The 12,860-nt window shown below is 25.1% G+C and overlaps 1 protein-coding gene across 1 annotated transcript in view; it reads right to left on the bottom strand.

The window, feature by feature from the left end:
* LOC129974870 (WD repeat and FYVE domain-containing protein 3-like) overlaps window positions 1-12,480 on the bottom strand; it is a 103,639-nt gene extending 91,159 nt beyond the window's left edge. The window contains exons 1-8 of the mRNA XM_056087637.1: window positions 12,233-12,480; window positions 9,852-10,066; window positions 8,580-8,703; window positions 5,575-5,849; window positions 3,370-3,562; window positions 2,029-2,215; window positions 1,440-1,600; window positions 205-260 (exon numbers count right to left, since the gene is read on the bottom strand). Coding sequence (XP_055943612.1) covers window positions 205-260; window positions 1,440-1,600; window positions 2,029-2,215; window positions 3,370-3,562; window positions 5,575-5,849; window positions 8,580-8,703; window positions 9,852-10,052 — 1,197 coding nt within the window. The 5' untranslated portion in view covers window positions 10,053-10,066; window positions 12,233-12,480. The remainder of the gene's footprint in view (window positions 1-204; window positions 261-1,439; window positions 1,601-2,028; window positions 2,216-3,369; window positions 3,563-5,574; window positions 5,850-8,579; window positions 8,704-9,851; window positions 10,067-12,232) is intronic.
* Window positions 12,481-12,860: the final 380 nt, after the last annotated feature.

Genomic DNA, 12,860 nt, shown 5'->3' with positions numbered 1-12,860 from the left:
AAAATATGAAATTAGTATATACTTTTATATGCCTAAATTTCCAATACAAACAAATGCTACAAAATTTCAATACATTAAAATGAAAATCAAGAATTTTCAAAATGATGAATCAAAACAATACATTCTGTTACTGATAAAAATTTATATACTTATAAAGAATTTTTCACTGTATTCATCTTATGCAAAATACAATAGTTAAAATACCTTCATAAATACTGATTGTAACACTTGGAATGCTTGAAGGTTTCGCACACTTGAACCTATAAAGTAGAACTTTAATAAATCTCAAGTTAAGAATAAATATATACTAATAACTGTTCTATCGGTTAAAATTTTAACCATAAATTTATTTACCTTTGTTTAAATATCCTTTTGAATTCCCATATAAACTAAAAGCTTTATTGCTAAAATATGACCTTTTTTTTTTTTTTTTTTTTTTTTGCAAAAATTTACTGTGACATCAAGTATCCCCCCCCCCTCATTTCTTTATTTTGTTTTCGAAGTTTTATACATTTGTATGCATGCTCAGGATCATAAGTATGTTAAAATTCAAATTCAAAATTAAGGAAATATTTATAATAATGGAACTTAAATTTGATTTGAGAATAAACTTTAGAAATAAAAACATTATATATTTTTATTAAATAAATTGTAGCTAGAAATAAGAATTTTTCAATAATTCTAAAATATTTGATTTGCTTTTAATCTAACAGGACAAATGCATATTTTATGCCTAAATTTCTTACAATAAAGCAATTTTCTCATCAGTATGTTGGGTAATGGAATGATGAACAAACAAAGACATAAACTGATATACAGTTTTTAGAACTATCAGTAGATGACTAATTATAAAGTATATATACTAATAACATTTTTTTATTCAAAGCAGAAATAATTTAATCAACAAATTACATCAAAACTTGTTATAATAAAAATGGCATAAATACATTGGACAATATTAAATCCGAAGTTGATATACCAGAATAAACTTATTAGTATTTAGTCTTGACATATTCTGACATTGCCAAAATTATAAATTTATGTTACAGTAAACCTGGTTTTTATATTTCAATAATTGATATGTATGTATGATAAGATTCTTTCAAAAATTTCATACGAGTGAAGCATCAGCTACAAGAATACATACATACATTAGATACACACAAACATTTAATGTTTCATACATTATGGAGAAAAGGCCTCACTTGAATTTCCAGTCTAACAGGTTTGCAATAACCACAATAATTTTTATTTAAATTAAAAAAATATATCTAAAAATTTGTAATGAATAGTTTTATAAGTTCAATTTACACAATTTTTTAAAAAATGAGAAAATATAATTATTAGGATAATGAATGTTCTACCTTAATTTTCTAAATTTTTTTTTGAAAAAATTATCAAAAGTGCAAAATTGAATAAAAACATTTAATGTTATATACCTGATGAATGAGGAAGTTGGAAACCCGGAAGCTGAAACAAAGAGCCTGTGCTTGCAAGACTAGGTTTTAGCTCAATGTAACCACAAGAAGTGAGGGAAGCAATAAGCAGAACTATATTACGAAGGGCTTCACATGCTTCTTCAGAAGTATTCTGTTCTAGCCTGAGGTTAAGTTAAAAGAATCATTGACAAATGAACTCTCAAAAAAATACTAAATAAGATACATTTAGTACAATTTATTTCTTGAATTAAAAAATAATTTTGCTTTTAAATAAATAAATTATATTTTAGAAAAAATTTAAATTTCATAATAAAGCAACAATAAAAAATTAGTATCAACTAAACTTGTCAAAATTTAAAAATTGCTACAAATTTAAGTACTATTAAAAAGTATATTGTTTTTTTTTTTTTTTTTTTTTTTACTATCTTTTGTTTAAAAAAATCCATTAACTTGTTTTCAAATGAAATGAGTGCTCATTTTTACTGTCTTACCTTTCAAGGAATATTTTTGTAACAATTTTTCAATGCAACATCAAAAGATAAAGAAAGCAAGCAAGCAAATTTAAGTTCTAAATTAATTTTAAAATTACCTAAGAAGAAACTCAGACAGAAAAATGTATCCCTGGCAAGTTCGAAAGTCATCCAATATCAGTTGGGACACTTCACTGGAGTCTTTTAAGAAGCAAAATACAGTAACAAACATCTCTACAATTTCCAGCGGGGATAACTCTTGAACTCTTTGCATGTTTTCAATACAAAGTGCTATACAAGCTTTATCTAAGAATAATAAAAAAGAAAATTATAAAATAATAACACAAATTTATCATCTTTAAGTAACTTGATATTCTAATTTATTTTTTCCCAATGTTCTTTTCCTTTTATTGCTGTTTCAGTATTATCAACTGTTGCTTGAATACTTTCAATATAGTTTTCATAACATTAAACAGCTTAAACGATTTTTTACTCTTTTTTTTCTTTTAAAACTTAGCAATTAAGATTTTTGCCCTTACTTTTTTTAAAATCAAATCTCATGTAGAATATAAATTAATAATATTTAGAACCATAAAATAAACTTCCATTCTAAATTTCATCTCCCCTTTCCTAATATTAATTAATGATATTTTTGACCCAAAGTAATTTTATTCAGGTTTTTTTCCATAAAAAATATATTTGAATTTGCTTTTTTTAAGAAGAAGCTTAATTTTCAATATTAAATAATGCATATATTTATTCATTTGTTTGATAAAATTCATCATGATTATAAACTAAAAATTGATATTATCACTTTACATAATTTTATAATGAAATTTGATTCTAGATAAAATTCAGATAAAAAAGCTATGATAATATTTTTGAAACTTTGTTTAGATTAATTTTATAATTACGAACTATTCCATGGATTCTTTTATTTATAATACCATTATTTAAAATGCTCAATTTTTTGAACATTTTTTTATGATGGAATTCAAATTTCAAGAATGTATTCATTTGTAATGAGAATGCAGGCTAACTTTGAAAATATCCTTCAAAACTGGGAAATTTCCATAGAAGAATAGGAAAATGATTGTTACCCTTTTAAAATAGTAGAAAAGAATTTATTCCTTTTAATAGCCATGGTATTGTTCATTAGCTCTCTCATCTTTAATAATAATAAAAAAAAACTACCCTTTCCAATACGAAACAGTATATGAAAATTCCACAGTGAAAGGATAATTAAATTTAGAGATAGAGAGACTCATATATTTATTCCAAAAAGAAGGGGCAAGAGGAGAACTATTCTAAATGTTTCAATGGCAACAATAACAATAACTTATTTTAATATTATAGCATATGTACTACCACAAAGCATCACATATACACTCTTAAGTAAATAAAGAAAGCTAGATTATAAAAAATATATCTTATATATATACAGAAACAAAAATACTTACTGTGGATATAACTAACAACAGAATGGGAAAGCCCATGGCGGGAAAGCGTCATTAGCACCTCTGCAGCACTTTTCCTCCAAACGGTATTATGTGCAGGGCACCAACTTGTGATAGCACTGAATAAAAGGGTGAGATCATCCTTTCTGCTCAATTCTTCTGCTGGGCCAGAGTGGCTACAAAGCCGCACCAAAACCTTCATAAAAGAAATATCATTATAGTCTGTAGCTTCTTAGTGACAGAAAATTTCAAGTTTTAATGGCAATTAAAAAAGATTCCAACTGAAATGAAACAGATATTTTTGCCCCAGAATATTCAACAAAATAAGGAATGTATGTTCCAATAATTTAAAATTTTGCCATTGTAACATGCCACCAAGAAAAATAAGATGTATAATAACAACAGCAAATTAACAAAAATGTAATAAATTCTTGAATGAAATATCAATATTATATATTGATTAATGTATATAATATTCAATATAATAAAATGAGTTAGATTTTTAATTTTTGATATTTGTGCATTAAACACATGTCCGTTGTTAATCACTAAGAAAAAAAAAATTGCTCAAGATGTTACGTTAATTTGCTGATTATGCACATGAATGACATATTTAAATCTAACCATACCTTCATTAGAAACATGCAATTAGGCCAAAAAGTTACCAATGGAATGTATAAGCAGCAATATTTTTGGTTAATGATTAATTTGAATACAAATTTTAAAAATGCTCCCCCCCCCCTCCCTTAATTCAAGAAATTTGCAAAACTAACATTTAACCTAAACAAGCATTTGAAAATTATTTATAACATACAAGATATTTAGCCAATCTTTTTTAAATAGATAAATGATAAAAATTTTATTCTATAGAGTAGAAAAATTTGCTGAACCTATTTAGCAGCATTTATGTAAACTTTGAATGATTTTCCGTTATAATAAATGAATGCATCCGTATGAAGAAAGTTGTTCTGATATATAAAAGTAATAGTTGCAAAAATTTAAGAATGGAAAAATCGAGCAATTAAAGAAACGATTCATCAAATTGGCAATAATAATTTCAAGCCATAGAATATTATTTTATTTTTAAAGGAAGTTTTCAATCAATATAATTTCAATCTATACATATAATCCATAATTCAATAAACTACTGAAGAACATAAAATTGACAGTGTATAAAAAGCTACAAGTGAATGGATCATTACTTAATATTCAGTAATATAAAGATGAATGTGCGTGCATGTTAGCATTCAGAGTAGTTATATGTATAAACTTTTTACTAGGCAAATTATTATGCACTTTTATTTAAGGTTACACATTATTTTTTTTATTTTAAATATATTTCAATGAAAATACAATCATTGTAATTATTAAATCTATACTAATATATTATGATGATTCAAGTGACTTTATTCAATATTTTTTCTAAGGTTACTGATTTGTGGTAATAAAATTATTTCATCACAATGTATTTACAATGAGCTATTAAAAAATAAGTAAGAAATAAATATTTTTATGCTGTTTTATAATAAAAATTCATTTTTTCCTATAAATAGCAATTTTTACACAATATTTATCTGAAAGATAAAAAAGATTTTATTTATAACTGAAATATGGATGCTTTTTTTTTTGTTGAGATTGTTTCAGATTCTTTAATTAAAATAAAGTTAGACAATAGAAAGATTTTGCACATTGTAAGATTTTACATAAAAGAATACATAAGTTGATTCAATGTGTAACAACTTAAAATTTTGTTAAAAGTATTTATTATGCTATACTTCAAACTTTGCTTACAAATACTGCAGTTATACAAAGGTTTGTGATACGTAATTAAATAATAAATATTTCATTAGTTAAAAATTTAACAAAATTTCATTTTGAGTAACATTTTTATTTCAATTTGTAACATAAAAGCATCCAAGAATTATGAAAAGACTGGCATAAAACAAAATAAACTTCACTTCTAATATAAAGTTTCATCAAGGAAACAATATTATGACAAAATATCTAATTTCAAATATATTATGATAACATTTAGGACTATTTTACTGGAGGAAATAATACATAAATTGACTGAGGTTGCTATTAACTATAGCAATTCACCATTGAGTAAATAATGTTGTTTAAATTAATTTAAATCTACTGGATTTTCCAATATCACAAGTGCTCTTCATTAAAACATTAGTCTTAGCATAATCCTAGAGCATTTACCTGAACAAAAACTTTTTGCAGCAAAATTCTTCTTTCTTTGGGAGAAAATTCACAATCTGGTTCAATATCATCTGGGTTTTCTATGGGAGGCAAATCAAAAAATAGATACAGGCACTTCACTAGAGTTGAGGGTAAAGAGGCAGCAGTCATGATATCCACCAAAGGAGCATTGCCAGCGGCCAGTAGATTGACAGCAGTCAGCAGCATCCATCCATTACTATGTTCTTCTGTACTGGAGATTTCTAAAAATTTAGCAATTGCGCAGCTAGCAGCTTCTGCAAGAAAGAAATCTGGTATTTAGAGGATATAGCAGTTTTGATAAAAGATTTTAGAATTATGATATAGTTTACTGTTTACATACTTTTCTGAACAATAATTAAAATGATCATCAAATTTTTAGTACTAGTGTAATAACCCATGTCTATCAATGATTAAATGGAAAAAGAAAAAATTAACCAGATATGTCCCATTTATTGCAAGTAGCAATAGCAAAAGAACTGCAAAGGATGTCAAGTTAATTGATTAATTTGAAATCCTTCGCAAGATTAAAGTTTTTCAATGGATGCAATAAAGCCAAAAATTTGCCAATGGCATGTAATTAATACACAAGAGTTGAATTCTCATATAACAATAAAAATTCAATAAAGCAGAAAATGAATATTTTAACTATGTAGTTTTCAGAATTTTAAAAAGGCCATTTTTTCAATATTTTAATCATAATTGATAAAAATAATGAGGAAAATTTTACAAGATAAAAATAATACAAGAAAATAAATGTTGACAGCAAAAGATTAACTGAAGCTAAAACAGAATTTTGAACAATCCTGCTTTAGTTCAATTTGCAAACCACTATAATTTACTTTAGGGAGACAGATGGCACTGCTCAGTTATTAAATGCAAAACACACGGAAGCAGTATCAAATTCTGTCATGGTACTGAATTATCCAAGATTAAATCTTTCAATAATTTATTCTTGAAAAGGTTGAATTATTTCAGTTCCAGGGAAAGAGAGAATGCTAAAAGGACATTTAAGACGCCAAAAGTATTTATTATTAGCAGAAATAAATAGCTATAGGGGATAGTTTGGAGGAATATGAGAGTTACATTTATGTCTAAATATAATATTAGAATAGTTTTCTAGTTTTCCCATTAGTTAAAGCAACTATAACCTCTTGCTTGATTCAAACAGTTACACCATCAATAATACTATTTGTGTTTAGAAACAATAAACCTAATATTTATTCCTCAGAAGAATATACAAATTCTTATTTTCAATTTTTTCCTCAATTTTATTATTTGTAAAATAAAAATATTATATATATTAAACTTAAAAATATAGTGTTTGAAACTAACAGCCAAGTTAAGCCTAAACATAGCATGCTTTAAGTGATATGGATTGTAAAAGAAACTCTGCAATGAGAGGAATGAAATATGTCTCATTATATTTTAATAATTTTCTAAACAGTTAAATATGCTAAACATACAAGTTTTTTTAAAATTTTTATGAATACTTTTTATTAAAATTAATTGTTGGATTGTTAGAATACAAGGACAAGCAGATAATTTTAAATATATTAAAATGCATAAGTAATGAACATTATTATGCTATATCAGTTACATGAAAAAATAACAATAAAAAGTAGGACTTACAATAACTAAAAGAAAAAGCATAAAATTCAACTTTTTTTCAAAACTTTATTAAAAATGCAAAATCCAAAAAAAAAAAAAAAAAAAAAAAAAAGAATACTAAAAATGTCTTTAAACGTGTTTTGTCATGCTTTATTTTTGTTAATAATCTTATCAAAAAGTACAAATACATACTGTAAATCATTCTGTATAATTTTACATAATTTTTTTTTTTTCAGTTTTCTTCCTAAAACTATGTTTGGCATTTAATTTCAATTATGGGAGATTCTACAGTAAATATAATAAATATTAAATTACGAAAAAAATAGGGTAAAGATGAAAGTTATTTATCAAAAGTTTTGTCACTTTGTTAACAAATTACCAGTTTCTTTCCTCATGTGAGTACCAAACCTCTCTTATGTAAGGGAAGTATGGGGCAAATATGTTACAATTTTTAAATAAGCATATAAAAGCTTATTGTTTGTATTTTGAAAATAATTAAAGAACACACTATTATATTTTAATAAGCTGCACCCTTGGTCTTAACTAGTTAAGTAACAGAAATTTGTGAATTCTGCCTCATTCCTCCCAATTCTCCCCTAAGGTAAGCGAGCAGGGATCACATATAATTCCGATTGTTAGAGATTGGTGAGCAGAGCAAGCAGAAAGGTATAACCTCTTAGTTATTTCAAAGATATCAAATTATTTAAAATAAACATAAATGAAATAATGCATTCAATGTTTTCATCATACTTTTTGTACAGTGTAATAGCTGGAAGAAGCATTTTAGATGGGGTTAAGAATTACAAATGGACGAATAGTGATAGCACAAAAATAAGTATCAAATACCCCATTCAATGTTAAATGATAAGTAAAATAATTTTTTTAACACTTACAGCTACTTTCTAAATACTTTTTAAAATGATAAATTAAGTAGAGGAAACAAAACAGACATTTAACTGAACAAAAATTTTACAGTGCCTTTCAAGCAATTTCTTAACATGCAAGATGGTACACTAAGACAATTAAGTTTCAATATAGATGAAAGAATGATAAAAACTAATTAATTCTTCCTGCTATTGGAAACATTAGAGATACTACTAGATTTCCAATATTAGATATAAAGAAAGGAAAACTCATAATTTTTTTAAAAGTCTCATATTTTCAAAAACTAATTTAAAAATAGGTTTTTAAAAAAGCAACTAAGTTTATTTCATAGAATTGATTTGGTTGGGGAAAAAAACTCATAATTTGAATACAATTCTTAAAGAAATGGCACAAGTAGACAAAATTATGAATATGACAAACTATCAATGAAAAATGGATAACATATGAATTTTCTTTTTATTTGAAAGTAATTATAATCTACATTTTCTTACCAGTACTTTGATTTGATGCTCTCCGGCGTATTTCTGATACCATAAGTCTAGAAACTAGTTGACAAAAAGTCAAGATATCTGTGAATTTTTCTATCATGTCAGATGAGGGACAATTTCCAAAAACCTATTATAATAAATGAATAAAAATTGATTATTTACTTATTAAAAATACAAAAAAGAGCTACTCAATACAGGCAATGCAAATCGTAATATTATCTGTAAATGCCTTATCATAAACTTTCACAGTGGCCTAAAAATCTCAAAACAATTAGTAGATTACAAGAAAAAAATCAAGACAAAGGATTCAAAACTTAGCACAATATCTGCACAACCCTTTTATTATTATAGATATGGATTTCAACTCATGATTAAATGTTAGGACTTCTGAGCATATAAATATGTGGAAATAGAAAAATTTTATCAATGCATGCTTATTTTATGCTGAAAATATTAAGCTATAAAATAGAAAATAAAACTTTGAGAAAATTTTAATCTTTATTTTTTCTTTAAATAAGTGCTTTTAAAATTTAAATAATAGTTTTTAATATATGTAGTGGTATTTGTATATTAAGCACATACCAGCAACTAACTGCCAAAGACTGCACATTAACAGGCTCTTTTATAATTAATATTTAGTTGTGGTTACTATTAAAGTTTGCCTATGGTTATGCATTTATTACACAAATTTTCATATTGCAGTAAATATTGAACTTAAAATGTTTATGTATTTATTTTAATAAAAAATAATGGAAATGAAATGTAGAAATAAAAATTATTCAAATTAAATATATTCCTCTTTACCAACAAAGATTGTGCTATGTAAACAGTTTATCTGATACAAAGTAAAAAATTTTCTAAGGCAACAATGCTATAAATGTTTTAAAAAATTATACAATAGGAAGCACTTTATATGCACTTGTGTCTATCATGTTACATGCCTTGTTAAATCATGTAAACTTGATACAGATAAACAGAAAAAAAAAAAAAAAACAAGGAAGAGCAAAAAATTTTAACACAAATTTCAATTACAAATAATATATAGGTAGAAATTACAAATTAAACAGAAACTAAATATTATATCTATGAACATGATACAAACAACAATTTCAAAATTAGATCATTCCTATTAATAACAACAAAATACTTGTGCATTTTCCCTCTCATACTATACTCAAATTCAAATTCATTTACTAACATTAGTATACAATTTTATAAACTATAATCTTATTAGTTTACTTCCTAGAGAATTTTATAAGAGTAAAACATATTCACTTTGCAAAACAAGGGCAGCATATTGTAGAGACGTTGTTCCTGCTCTGTCTGGCTCAAGGGATGCGGGGGGTGAGCGAACTCACTGAACAACTTATGCAAGTGCATCAGCCCCAGTGCAGTGTGCTGTGTAGACTGGGGCGGATCCTCACCCATAGCAGCACCCCTCGAGTGGCCAACAAGCAACTTGCGCATGATGTTCATCTTTGCTCAAAAAGCTGCAATATTTAAAAAAAATTCATAAAGGGTGATTTTTATAATTAAAAATATAAATTTCTGAGAAAAAATAATTGCATAAGTCCATATGGAAGCTATATTCAACACAAAAATTACAGATTACTTTAAAAACAATATTAAACAGATATATAAAGTGTATAAAAAACCAAATAATATTTAGAATAGCATGACAAATAACAATATTTTCAAAGAAAGCATTTAGCTTTTCGTAAGAGGTTTGCAGAAAATTATAAGAATCTGCCATGAATTTTAATCAATGAATTTTTTTTAAGTAACAATTATTAGTGCATTGTGGATAATTTGATTGTACAATATAGAACACTAATGTTTAGGCAATGTGGTAATATTCCAGAATATAATTATGGATTTTCTACTTATTAAAATATCAAACAATTATTATGTCATTAAATAATAACCACCACTGAAAGAAAAATATTACAATTTCCTGAATAAATTTCTTAAACAAACTTTCACTTCTTAGATATTTATTTTTTATTATTATAATATATATCAAATAAATTTCTATAACCTTTATATTAATTTTCTATATTACTTATATCCATCAAACAGCACGATTCGTTTTACAAATAAAATTAAATAAAAAAAAGACACAAAAAGAAATTTTGAAATGTAGCAGTTGTTCTTCAAATACCATTATTTTAAATACAATAAAAAAAGAAAAAAAATATCCAGATTACAAATTTACATACAAGCCTTGGAATCAAAGCTGTTTGCTCAATTAAAAATGCTATCAAAGAAACAATTACTGCCTTAATTTGACTTAGAAAACACTGAAAAATAGTTTTTAATTAACACAACTTATATGTTTCCCATTTTTAAATATCTGAAGATACAATTTCAATATGGTAGAAAAATTCTACACAATTTTTCCTTTCTGGTTGATTTATTTATCAAATACAGAAATGACATAATATCAAACTGAGAAATTAAAGAACTGAGAATTAAAGAACATAAATATCAAACTGAGAAATTAAAGAACTGAGAATTAAAGAACATAAATATCAAACTGAGAAATTAATTTAATTACATGTTTATAAATGATATAGAAAAAATGTATGGTGCATGCACAAAAAATATATTATCTTTAAATAACTCTTTAGAAAACAGAATATAAAACAGAAAATTCTCATTTTTAAACTGATGAATCCATTTATATTCAGAATATATTAATTGCTTTAACCCCCAATTTTTTTAAAATTTAATAAAGTATAACAAAACTCTTTGGAAAAGCTAAATATTTTAGTAACAAATCAAGGAAAATTACAAAAATCCAAATCAGGTAGCAAAAATTATGATGAATTTTTATTAGATGAAGAGTTCAGAAGACTGGTTATCTTGACCTCAAAGAATTAATTAAAGTTTATACAATTTGAATTTTTTAAAACAATTCCTTTGTGGTGTATATGTGGAAGAAGGCACCACAAATTAAAAAAAAACACACTCAGAAATTTGAATATGATAATGATAATAATAGGAAATTATGAAATTTATAACATCAAGACATAAACAAATATATATTGACAAAATCATTTAGTGAAATGTACAAAACAATGTGAATATGATAAAGTTTTAATCTGAATTTTATAAATTATAACTGTGGCTAAAATAATACTTACAGCTCTATGTGAATATCAATAATTTATGTATTTTTGACACTTTCTTAAGGTTATTAAAGTAAAACAACAACAACAAAAAGCAATAAAAAAACACTCAAACTTAGATTACATTTGTTTTTACTTCATAGTTCTATGCAAAATAAAAAAAATCATAAATAAATTAAAACACAGAAAGTTAAATATGTGTAACCAACATAAGAAAATATAACACTACAATCAATAACAAATAACAAACTTTTAAATCATCAAAACTTAACATTAAAAATTTACATGACAAATATAACAAACATAAAAGGAAAACAAGAAGTATTTTAAAAGCTAAGATTTTTAATTACAGATATTATGTTACAAAATTTAGAGGAGATCCGAACATTGATGTTTTTATAACAAGGATCGACGAAAAAAACATTATAATTATTTATATTAAATCCAAAACAATCAACATGTCAAGTTACTATCAACATACATGTCAAAATATTTTAATTAAAAATTCAAAAAATTAGATCTTACCAAGTAATTATCAAAAAATCATTTTTTGAGTAACTTTTAACACTCTACCATCAACGTCAAAACATTATACGAATTTATTCCACACAGAATATAAGAAGGTCATGGAAAAGTAAGAAATTTTCGTCAGATAGGCGATTAAATTTGCTACAGTATAAAATTGACATGAATAATCTTATTAAACAGAAAGTATTAGTTATACTTCTAAATTTTTAGATTATTTTATTGGACCGAACCAATATTTCAGGTGAGCCCAGGCATTGTTTGATTAAGTTGAGATGTTTATGTTCTGTTCAAGTTTCGGTTTTCGAATTGGTATTCTATTTCCCTACATTTGCGAGTTTGGGAAGACTCGAACTACTTTATTTATTCGTACTTTAATTAATCGAATAGTTTAGTACGTTTAGAATTTTTCTAAGTCACTTATTAAAAAAAAGTTCCACAAATAAAAGCACAATTTTTATGGTAATAATCTCTGCTGCTCAAGGCATCATAAATGCAAAAAAATAAGTTAAATTCCTTTCATTATTTTAATTCTAAATCATTAATTCAAATCTAAATCATATTTCTTGAAGTTTTCAACATAGTATCTTCAATAATGCTATTGAGTCCTCTGTTTTAGGGATTTTCT

This window comes from Argiope bruennichi, chromosome 7 (assembly GCF_947563725.1).
Source record: "Argiope bruennichi chromosome 7, qqArgBrue1.1, whole genome shotgun sequence".
In the NCBI taxonomy this organism is placed as follows: domain Eukaryota; kingdom Metazoa; phylum Arthropoda; class Arachnida; order Araneae; family Araneidae; genus Argiope; species Argiope bruennichi.
Note: the sequence above shows the minus strand (reverse complement) of the source record. Positions and strands in the feature narration are given on the sequence as shown.